The sequence below is a fragment of the Pteropus alecto genome, unplaced genomic scaffold (genome assembly GCF_000325575.1).
Source record: "Pteropus alecto unplaced genomic scaffold, ASM32557v1 scaffold155, whole genome shotgun sequence".
Taxonomy (NCBI): Eukaryota; Metazoa; Chordata; class Mammalia; order Chiroptera; family Pteropodidae; genus Pteropus; species Pteropus alecto.
Window position 1 is genome coordinate 22669553 of NW_006438113.1, and position 21682 is coordinate 22691234.

The 21682-nt window shown below is 36.0% G+C and overlaps 1 protein-coding gene across 1 annotated transcript; it reads right to left on the reverse strand.

Moving 5' to 3' along the window:
• Positions 1–619: 619 nt before the first annotated feature.
• CISD1 (CDGSH iron sulfur domain 1) lies at positions 620–20390 on the reverse strand. The gene is made up of 3 exons (XM_006915615.3): positions 20209–20390; positions 13324–13529; positions 620–2692 (listed from the first exon to the last, which is right to left on the reverse strand). Exons 1-3 carry the CDS (start codon positions 20231–20233, stop codon positions 2609–2611), a joined length of 315 nt encoding a protein of 104 aa, XP_006915677.1. The 5' UTR covers positions 20234–20390; the 3' UTR covers positions 620–2608.
• Between the last annotated feature and the right edge of the window lie 1292 nt (positions 20391–21682).

A 21682-nucleotide genomic window follows, 5' to 3' on the forward strand; every position in this document is an offset into this window, starting at 1 on the left:
ACTGCAGGGAAAGAAAGCATAGCTGCTGACAGCTAGTAGAGTAATACACCCTCACAGATACCCAAGCACTAAACATGTTGCTAATTAGGAATCTTAATTGACATTTACCTTTAAACAAAACAAAACCAAAATCCTTCAAAACTAATGCAAAATCAAATAAATCCACCTACTTTGTAGTAGAAAGACTTGGTATACATGACTGTACCTGTTAAAATTCGTCAAGGAAAATAACACCAAATCGTAAATTATATAATCTATGTAATATGACATAATCTAAACCGTGAACTTTTAATTCTCCAAAATGTTTCATTTTCAATTACATTATCTATAGAAGATGCTTAATAAATGTCTGTTGCATGAACAGATGTCACTCAAAGTCATTGCAAATCAAGTTTCTTCATAACATTAGAAACTTCTCAACCTAGTACAAAATCTTATTTCAGAAATCACCGGAACATAATATAGAGGAAAAAAATATGATGGTGGTGTGGGGGATCTCCACTTGCCTGATTTCTCAATCAAATGAAAAAGCAATTAGAAGCTTTTGGGTGCTTAAATGAGAACAGTTAATTGTGCACTTCTGTGTGAAAACATCTCACATTAACTTAACCACACCCACTTTACTTTTAAGGTTAACTAAGTAACATGAAAGTTTTAATATCCAAAGGAACTCTAGTTCAAGAACACATAATAAAATTTTAACATGATCCTAAAAAGAAATTTATCTAAATATTTTACACTATCAAAACCTATGGTAGATCCACATTTGAGTTAAGGTGATCATTTCCAGTTTCACAACACACATACCCACATAATCTTATACCTCTGAAAAATAGTTCTGAAAATTGGCACTAGTTTTCCCTATAGTTAGAATTGGCACTAACTATAAAAAATGCATGACTAATAATTTCAAATTCAAAATTTTAGTTTAGTGGAGTCTCTGATAATGAAACTATTAAACCGTAAAAGAATGTAAAAGAATGCCCCTTTATCAGAAACTTTGGAAGTTCATAATTTTCTCTTTGAAATGGTTAATTTTTTAAAAGCATGATGCTGTCTTTTGCTGATCCATTCATACGTATTTTTAAAAAAGGAGGAAGGGCATGGAAAAAAATTCACCCTAAGGATCTGATAAAATCATGTATTATTTTAAATTTTGTACTGAAGGTGTGCTTTGAAGACACATCCAAGCAAGTCACAAGGGCTACTTAAAACCAGTATACACAAGCTGGGTGCCGACTTTATCTACCACAATACATAAAACTGTACATCACATAATACAGAATTGCCAATGTTTGGTTTCATTGATTCCTGTGACTTCCAAGGTAATTCTGGGATTTAGCAAGTTGAAGTTAGTGATTGACACCTACTATGAATTCAAATATACTAAAAGAAATGAGAAGAATGTTTACCTGTTACTTTTGTCAAATTGTCTGCCTATATTACATAATTGTCATGGTTTTTCCTTTTGACCCATAAAATCCAAAAAACTTGCTTTAAAAAATGTTAACTATTCCTGTCTTCTTTTATTGTTCCTATTTAGTTTTCATTTTTCTTTCTGAATCAGTAATGAATGTAATATTTCTGGTGTGAGTCTTTGAAGAGTATAACATAAATACTTGTTTTCAAATTTTTGCTTTTAAGAAAAAGATCAATTTAAAAAATGAAATTATTTTGTTCCCCAAAATAATTTTACTAGATTCAGTCATGTGCCTGATTATCAAGAGTGGGAAAGAAAAATGTTCTCATGCCTTTGATCTTGCCTTGTGACTACTATTTCTGTCATGATGTATGGCTTTGCGTTAGACAGACTTGATGTAATGTGCTCCAACTCCTTCATTGTCCCAGCTTGAGTGCTCGCCATGCCTTGGACTAGAATTCTTGAACATTATATTTTAAGACATCTTTCATGACTACTCTAAATCTATTATCCCTGTGATCTAAATTTCCACTATTGATTACTTTAATGGATCAATTAAATATATTAAATATTCATGAAGATGAATACAAAGAAGTTACCGCCCCTTTATTATTGACCTGGCCCGCTTGTAAATAAGCTGAATAACATTCAAAGTTCATTTTGATTGAAAACTGGGAAAACACAGAAGCCATATTTTGTGTCATTACCACTGCCAAGAAGAAAATCAAGGTCATAACAGATTTTTCCTAGATTTTAGTAAGAGATTAATGTAGCTTAATCACACTCAACTTACTTCTAGGTTAACTAATAAAAGGTGATAATTTTTCTTGAAAGTTACAAGTATAATCTGCATATACATGATTTTGAGAATAATTTAATACATTAACTTCAACTATATTCTAATGTAATTATATTGAATGTAAAGAAACGGATCCTTACAAGAAAGACCAAAATAACCCATAGGCTATGAGGTTGGTTTAACTTTTTCCTTTTCTTTTTGTTTAAACAAATGTGCACCACAATGGTTCAACAAGTAAGGCAAATGCCATGAATATGAAAGCTGTAGTTTGCAATATACCACATCTAGAACCCAGAGGTGAATTAGACAGAACTGGTAGTCATTCTAATTAAACAATCAGGTAACATCATGACAAGTTGGTTTGCAGCATTAAAACTGTCCATTTAAGTTTATTTTTTCTTAATGATCAGAGGTCCCACGTTGTCTCCAGTTTCTTCATTGTGTTTTATGTGAGCTCCATCACAGAATGGGAACTAGGAAGAGAAAGAGAATGTAAAATGTCTAATCGTAAAATTAGTATTATGTTTGGCAGATGAAGTTCAATTCACATATATCTCTTAATACAAAATTGCATTTCCATTTGTGACATTTGATTATGTTGAAAACCTTTTCCATGTTTATGTACTAGTTTCATGTCTTTTCTAGTGAATTAGCTATGTCCATTGCCTATTTGTAAGAGCTTAAGCTCATATTTAAAATCAATTTGTATATTATTCCTCTGTTGATCATCTTTGTAGCAATTTTCCCTCAAAACCTTTATGTTGCTCATTTTTTCATACCCTTAATTTTTCCACTTTCATACAAAGAGGCCAATGTTTCCCTTTCTAACATCTTTCATGGAGACTTCCTTTTTCTAGAGATGTAGATTTCCATTCCTTTTCATGATTTCACATTTTAGATATAACTGACATTTTGGTGTCCAGTAGGAGATAAAGGGACAAAACTAAAATATTAAGTGTTTCCCAGAATGTGCTCCAAAGTGCTGCAGTATATTCTGATATGGTTTCATTCTGTTTAAAAAACAAACATGGCTGTTTTGATTCACAACATACATTATTTTTAAGAGATCCTGTTATAAAAAACACTGTTTTAACTCAAAATCTCCCAAGCTGACTGAACCATGAACACTTAACTTTAATATCCATTATTATGGCATTCTATAGAGTACAATTTACAAAATGCTGTTCTAGATGTTGCTGCTTCAATACTATTAGAGGCTCTTGCTTCCAAAATTTACACATTTTCTCATAATTTTATCAACATAATTCTACATATAAAAATGCCTATTTATAGGTTCTATATTTTCATATTCATCAGCCCGCTCCACTGGGATAATTGTAAAATATGCCTAAAACTGGGCTAGTTTTCCTTCATATTACTCTTTATTAAACTTTTACTATTTATTCTTTCTATAACTTTATTAAACTTTACCTATTTATTCCTCCAGATAAACATAAGAATTTTTTTGCTAAGTCCTATTTTATTTCTCTTGCAGTTTTCATCCTCAGGTCTCATGCATGTTCTGACGAGATTTCTGCCTTATATGTTTTGTAGTTATTATAATTAGGTATATTTTCATACCTGACTACTTTTTCTCTCTCTGAGATCAATGGTTTTGCAACTATAACCTTCCTACTGTCAAATGATAAAAATAATTCAACGTTTTAGATGCCTCCTCAGGATTTTACACTTAGAAGTTCTAATTATCAGTAAATTATTGTTTCCTTCTATAGTTTTCTATTTCATGTTAAACGATGATAGCTAGCACCTTTGTTTTATTTTTGGTGTCTGGAATGTACGTACACTCTAGAACTAGAGCTTCATGTTTAGTATAAGGTACACTGTTGCTTGAAGGAGTCTATTTAGAAGAGTAAAGTAACAAGTCTTGGCCTTATGAGTAAAATCGCTTTATTACTTACAGTGAAGGAAGTATAATTTTATATACATGAAACTAGATAATGATGGCATATAATCTTAAACTTTGAGATTTAAAGTGTCTAGTCTAAGATTAAAATAATATTTGGTTGATGTCAAAGAAATTCAATTTTTAATTTTACTATCTGTATCTAATTCTGAGAGGCAGTAAGTTAGTTAAAAATTACAGAAAACTCAAGTTCTCAGCATATCTTATATTTCTAGGTATAAATTCTATCTTGGGGTAGATGGCAATATAAATGTAATGTATATAAAGTTTACAGTATTTCTTTTATTTTTAGGTCAATAATAATTCACAGTAAAAACAAGTCCTTGAACATGAACCCAAGCTTTCAAGTTTTTTTTTTTTTGACAAAGTTGATAAAAGACGCCATAAAAAAAAAAATCAGGCTAAAACATATCCTACAGCAAAGAACAGGATTTCAAAGTGTCATATGTTTAATAAACACAGATCATTTTACAGTGAGAATAAAAGTTTACAGTATAAAAGACTCCATTTTTATAAACAGCGCACACAAAACATGTCACTGCAAAGTCTTATGCACACAGGTTATAAAATATATTTCTGGAAAATGAAATCTGTGTAAATTAAAAAGCCTCAAATAACTTACGATGTAGCATGTTTAACTTTTATTTCTTTTTTAATCTAATGTTAAAAATATTAGAAAACTATTTTTTCAAATTATATTTCTTCTATATATAGAATCAACAACAGGAGAGAAATCTATAGAGAAATTAAAAAAAATCTTTTAAAAGATTAAGAAAGCTATACATCAAAAATGAGAATGTACCTTTTATAACAATCTGGTTCTGCCTAAAAACTAAAAATTCACGTTTCATCATGTTCTGAAAAGAACACAAGTAAAAAATATTTCTTTAAAAAGTAGTTAGTAGTAGTCCCTGGCTATTTGTTAACACAGTTTCATGCTTTTAAAGTGTCTAAACTTTTATGCATTTAAAATATAAACTAGGTATTAAAAATCATATTTTTCAGAGGCAGATACCTTTTAATAGTACTATTATCACTTAACCACAGGAATTGACTTAAGTCAGAATCATCTCCTAAATTTCATGTAAAGATTAAGTATTCTCATTATATTTATACATTAGGGATTTCTCATTTTAAGTTATGAAACAAACATTTTATTTTCAAACAATAGCGAAAATGAGTTATTTGAAGATGACGTTAACAATTTCTTAGGAATGCTTTGTACATGTCAATGGAATATATTTACTGAAATTACTTCATGATTCTTAATATAGTATAAATGAATGGTAATTATTTGGCATTAAAATTTAAATAGTGAAGAACTGGGGGAAAAATAGTGTAGATGACAGAAGCTCTGTTCAACTCTCTGGCAACCAAATCAAAGTTTTGACAGAAACAAGGAGCAAACAGCAAGGAAAAATCGCCTGTGATCTAGATGAACAAGCCATACAACTAGACGAAATCTAAGAAATCACCCTGCAACAGCAGACGGGCGAGGACACGAGGCTGCCCGGTACCGAGCAGCTGAGTGGGATGGAGGTTGCAGCAGCAGCAGCTGCAGATGCCTCTTAACTGGGCCGTGTCTGTGAGCAGACTTTCACAGTGATGGACCTGCCCACTTTGAGCATCAGTGCTGGTTCAGCTGCGCAGGGACTTACAGAGGGACACTGAGTTGTCAGAGTGAGGCCCTAGGGGAGATCGCTCTGTAGAGAAGTGCGGGCAGTATCCATTGTTCCCCTATTGAGCCACCCCCTTCCCAGTGTGCAGACACAACCCCACCATAGCGGAGACCTCATCAAACTGGATAACAGAGGTCGCTCCACCCAGAGGATTCCCAGAAACTCCACCTCCCCCAACTCATAGTCCCACCCAAACCACATCCAGGTGTATCCTTGGCAAGTCAGGTGCTCCTTGCTGAGCAGTGCCTAGACTCACACTTGTGGCAGCTGGCCTCGGTTTCTGGTGGGGCCTTTGAGGCAACTATAAGAACAGCATCTGTGGATTGCTTACTGAATGGTGGCCCCAGAGGGGTAGAGGCTTGGGCTAAATTTGGCGTGCAGCTGAACCCCTCAGGACTGTGCCACTGGACACCTACTACACAAATCCACACTAATAAGACCAGGAGACTTAGGAGTTTTGCTTAGTACATAGAAAGGCAGCCAAAATGGGAAGACAAGGAAGCAGAAACCATATGAGAGAACAGAACAGAGATCCAGAAATAATGGAGCCAAGCAATCTAACAGATGCAGTTCAAAACTCTGGTTATGAAGATGTTCAATGAACTTAGGGGAAGTGTAGATGAATTCAGTGAGAACTTCAACAAAGAGATAAAAAACATAAAAATGGAAATTACAGAAGAAAACCAGTCAGAAATGAAGAACACATTAGCTGAGATGACAAGTATATTAAATGGAATAAACATAGTCAATAAAGAAGAGGATCAAATGACCTACATAGAGGATGGGAAAGCCAAGGACGCTCAATCAGAATGGCAAGAAAAAAGAAGCCAAGAATATAATAATAATTTAAGGAGCCTATGGGACACTATTAAAGGTAAAAATATTTGTGTCATTGGGGTACCAGAAGGAAAACAACATGTTGAACAGCTATTTGTTGAAATAATGATGGAACGCTTCCCTCACCTGGTGAAGGAAATAGACGTACAACCCCAGGACGCTCAGAGAGTCCCCAAAACCAGGAACCCAAAGAGACCCACACCAAGACACATCATAATTAAAATGCCAAAGGTTAAATAAAAGAGAGAATCTTAAAAGCAGCAAGAGATAAGCAGATAGTTACTTACAAGGAAGCGCCCATAAGACTGGCAGCTGATTTCTCAAAAGAAACTATACAGGACAGAAGGGCTTGGCACAAAATATTCGATGTGATAAAAATCCAGGATACAACCAAAGATACTTTATCCAGCAAAGCTATCATTTTGAGTTGAAGGACAGATAAAGAGCTTCCCAGACAAAAATAAGCTAAAGGAATTTATCATCACCAAGCCAGTATTACAGGAAATGTTGGAGGGACTTCTTTAAGAGGAAAAAACATGTATCAAAAACAGGAATAAAGAATAGTAACAACTACATTCCTATCAACAAGTATCTCAAATGGAAAAGAGTTAAATGCTCCAACCAAAAGACAGAGTGGCTGAATGGATAAGAAAATAAGATCTCTACATATGCTGCCTACAAGAGACTCACTTCGGATTAAAAGACACACACAGACTAACAGGAAGGGGATGGAAAAAGATATTGCTTTGACGGACCTAGAGGGTATTGTGCTGAATGAAATGGGTCACATGATTCACATACATGTGGAATCCAAAGTGTAAACGCATAGATAGAGAATATTTAAAGGGATACTAGATGGGAGGGGGAAAAAAAGGCAAAAGGCTATAAGAGGTACAAATGGATAGTTGCAGAATAGACATGGAGATGTGGAGTGTAGCATGGGGAAGATGCTTAATAATGTTGGAATTAATATGTAAAGGGGAAAAGTGGTACTAAATTTAGTGAGGTGATCACTTTTAGAGTTATGTGGATCTCTGATCAATACGCTATACAACTGAAACTGGTATATTATTGTATGCCAACTATAATTGAAAGAACTCTCTGAATTGTACAATGTAAATACAAGGAACTAATTGTCTTTCGATGAGACAAAAAAGTTTAAAAATTCACAGTAAATTACATAACAATATTTATGTTTTCAGAAAGTATGATTTTATTTTTAACCTAATTTTATGCAGGATAAAATGAATGATAAATGCTTTCAAACATAATCTAGAAAGCATGGTAGTTTTTGCATTAAATAATAATGTAACAAAAACATGAAAATTTTATTAACCCTCTTCCATTTAAAATTTTAAAATTTGTTAAATTGGTCAAGCCAAGAGCTGAAACTACAAAAACACAAAGGGTATATTTAATTTAGGTCAAGTAGTACCAATATTTAATACTAAAAAGATCAAATAATTGATGAAAAGAAGTTTAGCTCATAGTCGATTATAAAATTTGTTCTAAGATGCCAGTCTTTGTTTATTAACACATCCCGGAGAAAAGTTTGTGAATTACATTGGCTGAATTTCCTGTATGTCCAGAAAAAAACTACGAATCTCAAATATCTTTAAAACTTGGGAAGACAGGGTTATGGAGAAGAGGGAATAAATGCTTGTGGGGAAAAAAAAAACACCAGGATTCTTTCCCTCCACTTGGAAAGCTAACAGCGTTATCAGGGTCTTCATAAAAAACATAAAATGTGTTTCTTTTTAATGGCCCATGGCTCAAGTTATGATGGCTCAAGTTATGGTTGTTTCTGTTTTCTGTTTTTAGATAGAAATAAATATACACTCCTTCTTGACTCATCTCTTCTATATCCAAGAACTGAAAAAATTTTATCTTCCTTCTCCAAACTTTGTATTTTTAATGAGAGTACGGATTGTATTTCTCAAAGAAGTTGCCTGAGGCCGTTCTGGCTCACTACAATAAACTGCTGAGAAACATGACTGCTTTGGTTGAAAGAAAAAAACAATGAGATCTTTGAAACTTCCTGGGAGAATATAACATTTTATACCATTCTTATGTGCTCACTTTAGTCAAACATTAAGATAGTAGATACAATAGGAAAATGTATAAACAGATATTAAGATTTTATAAGATTGTCCTTATGTGGATTGACCAAAATTCAGAATGTTTCTATGAATAAATGGATTCAGTGCAACCCATCTCTAAACCATGAATAAGATGGAGACTTTCTATAATAGACACACATACCAAAACAAAAACAAGCCCACCACTAACAAAACACCCCCAACTCAATTTCTGAAACTGTAAATGAAAGGAAATGATTCTACATAGTATGTCCAGTTGCATTTCCTTTCAATTTCAGCTGAACTCCTGATGTTAACTAGCATGCCTTTCCTATTTATTTCTTAGTCTGCATTCTTCTGCCGTCCTTGTTCAAACCGCTGCCTCCCAGATGACCATCATACAACTGAGCCAACGATGTGACCTACCTGAGGTAAGTGGGAGTGGGACAGGAATCTAGCAAGACTATGTTGCATACTCTGCCTTCTTACATCAACATTCCCTCATCCTGTTTCCAAAGTAAGACTATCTCTTCTTTTTAAGGCTGAGTTTCACGTCTGTGCTCTTAGCCTCATTTCATTCCACCCTCTTTCAAGACACCACTGCCTCAAAGAGTATCTTTCCCTGTAGTCGCTTTAATCATTTCCTCCCTACTGGCTTTTTTCATTCTCACTTCGCATATGGATAACGCTTTTGTAAAATGTTACAAAACAGGCCAGTTTTTGAAACAGCAGAGGGCATACCAATCCTGGGGGGAAGACAAGAGGAATGAGGTGTGTTAAAAAAATGTAATTTCTGCACACTACTAAGAGATCTGATTCATTAGATCTGGGAAAACTGTTCATGTTAGATGCACATAACAAACCAGTGATTGTACCTAAGAATGAATTAGGATGCTTCAAGTGTATAATAGTCAGCCCAATAAATTTTAAAAAATCCACATAAACACAAAAACAAAACTACTAATTCACAAAGATATATGGTCTACGGCCATGCTACCCTGAACAAGCCCGATCCCGTCTGATCTCGATCCCGTCTGATCTCGGAAGCGAAGCAGGGTCGGGCCTGGTTAGTACTTGGATGAGAGACTACCTAAGAAGACCAGGTACTACAGGCATAAAAAAAAAAAAAAAAAAAAAGACAGTTACCCCAGACTGCGACGGTAATCATCTCACATACTTGCAGTAACACCAGGGCTAATTTTTTAAAAAAAATTTAAAATAAATAAATAAATAACTTCTAAAAACAAAAAGATATATGTACCCCTATGTTTACTGTGGCATTATTTACAATAGCCTAGATCTGGGAACACCTAAGTGTCCATGGATGAAATGTGATATATACACAAACAGTGGAATATTATTCAGCCATAAAAAGAAAATCCTAAAAAAAATGAATTAGGATGAAATTAAAGTTTATATTACATATAACTTATTTTGAAATAGATAAAAGAAGCATTTAAGTTTTATTATAAACCCAACTAGTTTGTGTAAGGAAAAAATACTGAATATAAACTCAATACAGTTTTCTAATCAAAGGTGTTAATTACAAGTCTTCTGTGCATTGACACCAAAATGTGTGACTTGGCACCGGTGTGATAACCTTAGGAACCTCAGAATGTGGAGAGCTTCCAAAGATGCCTGAAGAATAACAACATCTATTAACTTGAATATTCAAACTGAATTCTTAATTTATTCATGAGAGAATAAAAAGTACCCAAGAATCAGTGAAAATTCAGAACTGACAAATCCTAGATACAAAGATCACTAATGACATCAAAGATAAATCAATTAAAAAAAGACATTGAGGAAACTGAAAATAAAATTAGTGGTCTGGCAAAAAAATCCCTTCCTTAAAGTCTACCTATGAGAAATGGTAATCCCTAATTTAACCATCTGGACACTCTAACATGTATTATGCCAGAATCCTGGAATGGTTTTTTGAACTATAAAATCTAATAAACATTTAAATCAATAGCTTCTGTCCATTTGTGATTCTTCCTGAAATAATTGAGATTTTAGTCCATGAAAGTCCATATTTGCTTTACTGACCCTTTATCCTCTGGGAAAACCCACCCAAAGTAAACACCTTTTACGTGACCTCGAAGCTAAGCTTTGGAGTTCACTAAAGCTGTTATCTTACTTTTCCATTCACTGTCACATTTACTGAAATTCTTACATATACTCAGAATTCTAGCATTTCTTTATTAGTAATTCGCACTTCAACCCACTTGAATACAGTTTCTATTCTAACTATTCTGTTGAAATAACACCAAAATATCAATTGACTAATTGTTTAATCCAACGGTGTAATTACAACAGTCTATTCACCTGGTTGATTTTGCAAAAGCCAATATTCACAACAAAATCTTCGAAACTTTCCCCCTTTCCACTGTGAATCCATGATATTCTTTTCTTCTAACTCCAACCCATTTTATCTCCTTTTTTGGCTCTTACTCTTCTTTCCAAAATGCAGAAAATTCTCTAAGAGTTCATACTTAGCCCTTGATTTTTATCTGTATCAAGGATCTGTTGGTGGTTGCATTCCTATGCTTGACTCATCCGTTTTGCTGATCTCTATCTCTAACCCTGATGTCTCAGTTTAGTTCATTTCAGATTGTCAGCTGTACATTTCCATTCAAGTGTCACCTTTAAGTCACTCTTTGGACTTGAACTCCCCATCACTGTCCTAGGAAATCAACTTTTCGTCCTGAATTCCTTATTTCTGTTAATGGGACTACCTCTTCTAATCAATCCTACAGGCTTATATACTTCAGTGAGTTTTAGTTTTTTCTCCCCAGTCTTCCACATATATAGGTCATTGCATTTGACCGATCCTTCCCTCAAAATGTTTCATGTATCTATCCATTTTTTTCCATTCCAACAGTTGGCATCCTAATATAAATATCAAAACTTTATGTCTGGAACCGCCGACAAGGAGCTCCCCCACGTCTGGAGGCACGAGCTCCTTATACTGGTATACTCAAGATTCTCCTCAATTTGGACTTATTCCTGCGGGGAGGGGAGGCAAGGACCAGACTGCATTCTTCATTGATCCTACCTTTGCTCATAGGAGTCCTTTCCAAAAGATTTTTGAGAAAGAGTCCCCAATACTTGCTGGTTTATTCAAATGCCACCAATCTTCCTGGGGCAGTTTAACTCCTTGTACAACACTGTCTTCCCAGGAAATTCCAGCCTACAATATAAGCTCTTTCATTTATTTAAAGCGCTGAGACTGCAATCACTATATACACCTATGATACCTGCTGTTTTACTATTTAACTTTTCTCATGCACGTATATATAGTACACACTAAATGAACAATTTAAAATTACAATTTGGACTTAGGAATTCCCTAAAGATATTACTTTCTATATTTTGGTGAGCAACAAGAGAATGAAACTCATTGTAGGCATAATTTTTAAAAACGAACCAGGTTGTCTATAGAATATTATTGAGAATTATTTTCTAGCAACACCACTAGTACTTATGAACAATCTCACATTCCAAATGCACAGTGCTCTTAAGGCACAATTTGCTGTAATGGCACTATTAATTTTTGGTTCATATTCCATATGTTCAACAAGTATTTTTCAGATATAATGACATAATCTAAGCACTATATCACTGGATTATTCAACATCAATATATTGGGAGAAGGAGGTTAGTGGAATACACTTTCCAGTACCTACTATGTGACTTCTTCCTTATTTGTGATATATGATTTGTGATAATGGCTCTCCAATGTAGGAAGAGGTCCCTGACATAATGTGCTTTCAGAAAAAGATACAACATTTTTATTGTCCATTTTCTTAGGTCTTTACAATGTGATCTTTAGTGAAATCTATTTTATTTAAATGTTTATAGTAGCACCACATACAGTATTTCTTATAATATATCGGAAATTCTGAAGTCATTCAATGTTATGAAGCTTCAAGATGACCTTAAGAGAGCATTTTACCATCTTTAGATCACTAGCTGTCATCACTAAAAAAAAAAAAAAAAAAAGCTGCAGGTATCCCAGATGACACTTCCAAACAGAACTTGATGAAATGCAATTCTCACAAAAAAAAATAAGATTTTAAGAAATCCTGTGTTAGATATTTAACTATAGGAGCTGTAGCTTAAAGAAAGCTTAGGATGCAGGGTAAATATGTTTACCAGATAAGAAATTTTCAAGGCTGATTTTCCAAAACGTTCTCTTGAAAGTTCCAAAAATTGTCCTAGAACCCAGGAGCTTGAAAGCACAAGAATTTCTCTCTGTGCTTAGGCTGTATGCTTTTCCTAGGATAGTGGCAGCTAAGATCCACTCAAGCAGGAAATCCTAAGAGTAAATAAAGGGATTTCTCTCTCTTGTTTGGCTAAGAATATGGTTATATTTACCTGAACTCAATGACAGTATGATTTAATTTTACTGCACAGTGGATATATATTTTAGTAAATATATTCCTGAAGAGTACATGGAAAACAGAGAAGAGAATGCATTAAAAAAGAAAAAGACATAACATTATCTGGTGATATAAGTTTGATAGAATAGTTTAAAAAGAAATGTTAAAGATGGTCTTTCTATTAGGACTTGTTTTCCTCACCTTTTTGGACCTCCAACAACGGCAGTACACAGCTTTATCTCCCAAATCCTCCATGTCAAAAGCATGTACGACCTTGGGGTTGTCTTTCTGAATGTGAAGGTTAACCATAGATTTGTTGCGATGATCTTTACCATAAAATCTTTTGTAAGCTAGATAACCAACTGCAGCTGTCCCAGCAGCAATGGTAACTGCTGCAATCCATTCAACTAGAGCAGGGAAGGAAAACAGGAGTTATTATCAAAACCAAAATATATGCTAATAATCTAACATGACTGTTCATGAAATCAGTATTTGAGTATTAAGCATCCCAACAGCCCAAGATTTTTAATAATAGCAGAATGATCAGAACACATTGGTTTAACACTCCTTTGTTAAGACCTTCCCCAGACTTTACTCAGGCAATTGTGTATTTTTTATTGAGTAATCATAGCTAAATTAAGATACAAGAGAGAAACTCAAAAATTATTTTACAGGTGGAAAAGGGAAAATAAAGCTTAATAATCTTTTAAAAGTATTCATAAAAAGATTTATAATAACATGAACCTGCAGGTACCTATTGCTTAAAATAAAGATACATAAAAAAATTCAGATTACACATAAGACCTCCCCCGCTCGAAAAAAAAAAAATCAGGAGGTGATTATGTTAACAAAATGACTCATCGGAATTCATTTAAATAGTAGGTCCTTTAGTGGTTTTAAAACACATAACTAGAAACAGAATTGGTATCCAAAGAAAAAGAAAAGGACAAATAAGACAAAATCAGGTTTAATATTAAACATTCAAAGGAATATATCCAGCAGGATTATAGGCTTCAAAATCATTCAAAAGATTTTTTTTTTAATTTTCAAAGTGCTTTCTCATTAAAATAAAATTCAGAATGTACTAATTTCTTATTTCATATAATTTTCATGAAATTATATTCTCATGACTATTATATTCTCATTTAATAAACTGTAAATTTCCATTATCCATCAGTGGATGATTATCTGGATTCCCTACAAACTTCATTTTAAATTTAATGATACTTTTCTACTAATCATTTGCTTAACAGGCTATCTATTATTTATCCATTTCACGTAGCTTTTCAAGGAGCCCTTAGAAACCCAAGCACTTAACATCTACCCCAGTTCCAGAGAATGTTGGAGAGAAGAAAGTTCTGCATAGTCTGGTTAGCCTCAGCCTCAGAGGAGAGTTGTCTATTCTCAGCATGGAGTGGACTGCAGGAAGAAGTTGAACAGGGGTCAGAATAAACACACAGGACTGCTTCCCAGCACATGCTGAGTCAGATCTTCACAGTGTTTGAAATAAATTCCCAGACTATCAAATAAAGCCCTAGAGAGATAAGTACAAAAAACACATACCAAGGCCAAATAAAAACATATAATGAATAAGTAACTGCATGGCTTATTTGCACTATTGAGTCACATTTCTTATTGCACTAATATGATTAATTACCTACCTAATAGTGCCTTAAATAAAATTGGAGCTCCTTCCTGCAAAACTCTAATGGAAAGGAACAACCATTCTCACACTTAGTTCCTTTTATCTTGGCCTTTTGTCTAGCTTATTTAATAATTTAGTTTTTAACAAGTGTTTCTCATTAGCATGTTCCTTGGATTCTATTTCAACCACAATATTTTTCTCTACAAAGTAATTTAATTTGTTTTCCTTCCCCTAACATTTCCATTCCTCCTTGCTACAATTCCCTAAAATTACATTAACATATGTTCTTCCTAGGTGCTGCATGACTAAGAGAAAAAGTTAATAAGTCATTTGACAGCTTCAAACCTTTGGCCTCATTGAAGGTTCCATGGTATGTATGTGTTACCCTGTGGCAATTCCAAGCAGGGCTGAAACTCTGCTCTGATTTCTAGCCTGATTCATGATCTTCCTTTTTGATGCATTATTTACCATGTAACTCCCTTGAGAAAATATTCTACGTCAGGAGCTACGGTAATCCACTTCTTCACTAATGGAAAACCACTCTGAATAGTTAACATACCTATCACAAAATGGGCTAAAATATTGCTTTGTATAGTATACTTTCGATTATGTTTGCTGAATGTTATCTTTAGAATAAATTTAAAAGTGGAAATATTCCAAAAGACTAAAATAACACGATTTCCTAAATGCTGTTGATCTTTGTTACACCTTACTTTTTAGGTGACTTATGAAGTAATCTCTAACAGATTTGTTTTACATATTTCAAAAAAAGCCTTAGGTCCAAAGAATAGCTTCAATTGGCTAGTATTAATTTATCTCACGGTATAAAAAAATCCAATTGGAATTTCTACCTGAAACTCATAATAGGCCAGAAGAATCTCTCTTAGCCTTTAAAACATCCTCCTATTCTCTTTTCTCATATTGCCAACTAAATCCATATAGTGACTTATTTTTTTAAACATTTATCTCCCTGGATTTTTTGATGGTAAAAGAAATGACAGAACATAGAAAACAGGCAACAGAAAATGAAAGAAATGGGAACTAACTCTGGATATTACCCAACAGTGGCTGCCCCATGGGGGATAAAAACATGTACTTTGTGACCCTATTTCCTAGCAAGGGTCACTTATGACCCTACATAAGTGTCACATACACACAAGCATGCTAGGAAAATGGCTATGTATTTGCTCCCATCAGTTTTTTAGAATCAGACCTAGAGAAGGTCTTGAGCATTTCCATTTCTTCCTTTTCTCCCTTCTCAAATTCTAATTCTCTAATCTCATTAGAGACAAGTATAAAAGTTCCCACCATATAAAAATGTTGCTGTTATCATTTCATTACTGCAGCCTGAATCAGCCTTTTCTGGCAAAAATCTATGGATGCCACTGTCAACTCTAGGGAAAAGGAAATTATATGAAGATACACGAGAATGATGGAATCAAAAGTTAACAATTAGAATAGAAAAAGAATTATTGAAAACACGAGACAGTAAACAAAAACATTAAAACCTAAGTAACATTTAGTCCTTGGTAGTGTAAATGTCTATTAAGAATAGACACAATCTCGGAGGCAACAAGGAACTTTAACAAGACCTAATTTTTTTTAAAGATATTTCAGTTGACACCTTTCAGACACTCTAAACTGGAGTCCAGAAACATTCTGTGTATTATTTCTGCCTCTTCTGGTTTATGCTCACTTCCTTTATCTTCCTACAGACATCTCTCGAGGTACAGTATTCCTATAGTTAGACCAAGCCCCATCTTATCCAAACCCGCTTAACAATGCTATCTTCACAAATACCATTAGTGAACCAATATAAAGAACAAAATACAGGATATACATTCCTAAATAATCTCTCCCTTTCTCACTCTTCCCTTGGCTTACTACTGTATAATCTTTGATTTTCCTCAGTATTATTCAGAGATAGAGAAAATACGAACTTATTCCCAAATCCTGCACCCCTGTTTATAATCCATAGTATCCCTCTGCTTATCTCTCAGATTATTTTGCTTTAATTTACACAAAAATCTCACCCTGCTTCTTTTCCTTTAGCCCTCTTTCTGCCTCAAACTGTCCTTTCCTGCCCAGTGTCAACTGCCACAGAATCAGAATGTTCCTTTCATCTCAGAAGAGGGGGAGGGGAACTGTGTTTAAATCTTTCCCTTCCTTAGGTTTCCCCCAGATAGGTAGGGCACACCTGATATTCTCTCTCAAGGCCTAGAATACAGGGGATGTTCAATGTAAATTGAGAAAAAGAAATAATAGATTACTAATTTGAATTTGCAGATTCATCTGTCCATCCTATCACCATCACATTGCTCTTACATCAAATGCCTTATCTTTGGCCTTGTCTTATGCTATTATAACAAAGTATGGAATTTAAATACTTGCTGAGATTAAAAATAAAACTTTATTATGAAACATTTCAGACATACACAGAGAATACTATAATGAACTTCCATTTACCCAGCTCCAAGAAGTATGAACTCACCACCAATCTTGTTTCATCTATATCCCCGATCCCCCCATTACTTGTTTATAACTCATAGGAGCTATTCTCAGTCCGATCTGCACATTCCTTTTCAAAAAACCAAACTCTTAGTTACTTTAAATGACTCATTTATTGAACCCAAATAGTATTTTCATATGTTGAGGTTAAATTAATTAGAAAATTATGATAGTTTCAATAAAACAGACAAGGGTATAAAAGTAAAAAAAAAAATAAAAACTTATGACATTTAGTTTTGCTTACATGCATTGTAGTGTTCACGGTTTGGAATGGCTAATAAAATGCAAGATAGATAGATGAACGCCTATTTTGTAACCTGAAGGTGAGCAAAGTATGAAAACAAAAAGTGATTTGAGGGGATACCAGGTTATGGAATCCCGTTTAAAATATTTGGTTAAGTTGTTGTTTTAAGATGAGGGCAAATTATGAGTGGCTTTGCGCTGAAGAAAACCCCTGTGAATGAGAGGATGAGAGCAATTGGTATTACTGAGGCAAGAGTTTAAGGAAGCAGGAGAAAACCAACATCTGGGGGACAAAGAGAATGACCTCAATTAACCTCTTCCTTGCAAATAGAAGGGAGGGATTAAGGATGAGAGCAGATTCAGTGAGTTTTGTAGTTTATCAAGGAGCAGAATGTTTAGTAAACTTCCTAAAAGTCTTCTGTTGGGTATGAGGAGTCAACGGAGACTGGGGACGCCATAGTAGTAAAAGCCATTTAATGTTAGAAACTATAATAAACTATAATAAAATATTTGGTATCAAATAAAAAATAAGTTTGGTATATATATGTCAATTATACCTCAACAAGGAAAAAAAAAGTTTAGTATTATAGGCCAAAGGGTATCAAGAGCCATTTCATTGATCTCTGGATTTCAATTCTAATCACTCATTTCTATTACATCTCTCAGATTCCTGGCCTGTATAACCCACCTATTATTTTTCTTTTCAATATAAACAAAAATTCTGCATGCGTACACATACCCTTTTATTTTTTATCTCACGTACATTGTGCTTACCGTTGTCAAATACTATTCTACACCTTTTATAATTATTAACTTATTTAACTGCAGGTCTTCTTCCCCAAAATCAAATAATCTTAATTGATTCTCAATCTATAGAAATAAGGTTTGGTTCAAAAATTGAGAGAACAATTTGAGACCTAAACATTACACGGTGGATTCCCAAGACTTTCTCTATCAGTCTCTACCTTGTCAACTGCTGTATTTAAGAAAGATGGTGCTGGCAGAAAAGATTTCCAAAGGTTTTGGGCCTCTCCGCACAGTTCTCACAATAAATTTTATGCTTTTGGGTGAAACAAAAAGTAGTTACTTCTCATAACAAAGCTGAATATTTCAAGTTTAAGCTAATAATCCTCTTCACCAAGCAATTTCCTATCCCTTAGAAAATGGCTAACTAATGGGAAAGTCACCTTTGGATACCCGTATGGTTAGACTTAAAAAAAAAACAACAAATCTGCCTTGATTGCAAGAAAGATTAGCCTGCAGGTAGTTTTAAGAAGTCCTAGGGTTCACCTATTTCACATTTCAATAGTATATTACCTAAATAAAGTTTAGTACCCATTTACACAAAGTGACTCCACTTTTTAAAGACACATTTCGGAATCTTTTCTCCCATGATCACAAAAGTGCAAACTGTCTTGCTATAAAATTACTAGTGGCTCAAGTCACATGAATACTTTATTTTACACAATAGTCTTATTCGTGAGATGTACTTTTTTAAAAAAAAAAAAAGAAAGAAAAAAAAATCACTCCTATTTTAAATGCACCAAAGCACCTCTACTTAAAGGAGACTCAAGATGAGTGTTTTTTGAAATAATTTTTGCAAATAATCACCCCCTGTATACCTCATAGAAACTTAAAAATGTCATGAGCTGTTGCTCTCACTCTGCCAGGTAACTTTTGGCAACAGAAGTGGAATTTTCCAATTTATAAAATCTATTACAAAATTAGGGCTCAAGTTAGTAGGGACCTTTTACAGAATCTGCACTCTAGATGTTAACTATTTACTAAATTAATCAATGGAGTTATTTTTAATTTCTGGATAATTTCTTTACCTTAACTATTACAGGTAACCAAACCTTATACTGGGCAGAGATCATATGATACCAGGCAGAGAGATCATATGTATCACGTAGCTGGTGCACAGTATTATATTAACAATTATACCACCACCAGGAACTGTCATGAAGTGAAGCTCATTAATTGACTTCTAAAAAGTCTCTTAATTTTAATTGGACTTTCTGTGAAGTAACGTTTCCAAACGTTAGGTATTAGCACAAGGGAAGCAAGGCTGAAAAAACTGAAGGTTCAGTAAGCTTGGGGAATGATCTTTCCTGGACTACTGCCAACAAGAGCCAGATGCAGAGGCATAATAAAAATCTGGGAAAACTGAAAATCTCGGATTGGGTTTCTTCCCTTTAAAAAAATGTGCAAAACTAAAATGTGATTAGTCATGCATCCCTTCAAGGTTGCAGGAAATCCACTTTCTGGCTCCACAGTGATTTAAACGTGAGAAGGGGGAATAGGGTTTTTGTTGTTGTTTTTCTTTTCCCTTTTCCCGAGCCCTGTGACTTAAAAACAGAGGAGTCTCAAGAGAGAACACGAAAAGGAAGCAGCGGGATCGCTGGGTTTTAGGATTTGGCTACTTAGGGGAAACGTGATCCAGACCTGCGTAGATGCCTGCATCGCCCCAAGCCAATTAAGCCTGGGGATACCACCAATCTATATCACTTTCCCCATCTGGCCCAAGGAGCCCAGAGAGCCCCCAGACCGGCCAAGAGCTTGCTCTTTTGCATCTCAAGGTTACATGACAGCGGGCGCGCGGAGCAGCGGTAACAGCCTAGAGAGGAGCTGACGAAGCTGCAACTGGTGCGCAGGCCGCCAGCCTCACCCGCTCCCAGGCCCCACTTCACCTCGTACGTTGGAATTCAGACTCATGGCGCCGTCACTTGCAAGGCGTGTGCACAGGACACCGAACACAAACGGGCTAGCGCAGAGATATGGAGTCAAGGTGCGAAAGGCGTCCTAAGGGCATCGACTCCAAGCTGTTACCGCGCAGGCGCCGCGGCAGTCCGTAAGCACGTGTGTATTATCCACCCAAGCTAATGTTGAGCATGCGCAGAACTACGTTCCGGGCCTTAAGGAAGTGTACAGTCCGGATTTTGACAGCTGCAGGAGGTAGGAGGAGGAAGAGACCTAGAAAGTAACAACCGAGTTTGCGCAGTCTTGAGGGGCGGGATCCTGGAGCTCATGGGCAGGGCCTTGAGAATAGGGAATCCAAGCCAGGTTTTACGTCTCTCCCAGGTGTGTGGGTTTCTCCAGCAGCGGACAGGTGTTGTTAGTAGGACACAATCAGACTTCTAAGATCTTACCAAAAAATTTCTTGTTTCGTCCGTCTACCTTTTACATAAAATGCCAGTGGCAGACACAGGAATCAATTTTAGAGTCCCATTCTAGAACCTCTCCTAGCTACCAGGGTACACCTCTTCTGCCTTTGACCCAGTTAGTCATCTGTCGTTGAGGACCTTGGAACCGGCACTAAGGGTCGAATGGGAGAAAGGAATAAAACAGCTTTCTTCACACACACACACACACAAAGTATCCACTTAAAAAAATGAATTAAGATTACCTTCTGCAGTCTGAAATCATTATCAGTTCCAAATTTTTTTACGAGCCGTTTCGAGGCACCAATTTAGGGAAAGTGAATAGGATTAACTTGAAGGGTGTTTTGAAGGTGCTTCTAAAGGAGCTGCCTGTTTTTACTCCTATCGTTTGTGTGTGGGGTGAGAGTTGGAGAGAGTTGATTGCAGTTAAGGGGTCCCCCCCACCACCCAAGCCATCCTTGGCACTGCTGCTGTCTCTTAACCGTCCTAACACTTGACTGACCGTTGCTCACAAATGGAAGCCCCGGGGCCTTTGAGCCGACGCCGGGAAGCGCTGAAACGCGCACTGAGTGAATGAAGGCACAGCAGCATTGATGGCCTCGTAACGCGGGCCCCGGGTGGGGGTGTGAAAGTCTCAGAGTGTGCGCGCCCGAACCAGGTGGCTGTCAGCTGGCCCGGGTCTCCCAGTGTCCCCGCCCCGGGGGTCCCGTCGGGCGGCCTCTGGGCATGCTCAGTAGCGTCGGCGGCCGCGGGTCGCGCAGTCGGAAGCTCGCGGCGGCGACGGCAGTGCAGGCGGCGCTGACGCGCATGCTGCAGCTGAGGGGACTGGAGGACGGCGGGAGGGGGCGGGGGCGCGGGAGGTGGGGCTGCCGTAGCCGTCAGGGCCCTGGGGAGCGCGGGGCGCCGCCGCCGCCGCTCCTCGGCTCGGTTCCGTCTCTAGGGCCGCGCCGGGGCTGGCAGCTGCGGCGGCAGAGCAGCAGGAGCCGGAGCCGGGATCCGCGCT

What these genes read in the sequence shown, in the direction of transcription:
- CISD1 (XM_006915615.3), bottom strand. Translation starts at nt 20,233, where the DNA reads ATGAGTCTGAATTCCAACGTACGAG. An exon ending in TCTGAATTCCAACGTACGAG is followed by an intron (nt 13,530 to 20,208) that starts GTGAAGTGGGGC and finishes TCCCTGCTCTAG; the next exon opens with TTGAATGGATTGCAGCAGTT. An exon ending in GTTGTTGGAGGTCCAAAAAG is followed by an intron (nt 2,693 to 13,323) that starts GTGAGGAAAACA and finishes TTCTCTTCCTAG; the next exon opens with TTCCCATTCTGTGATGGAGC.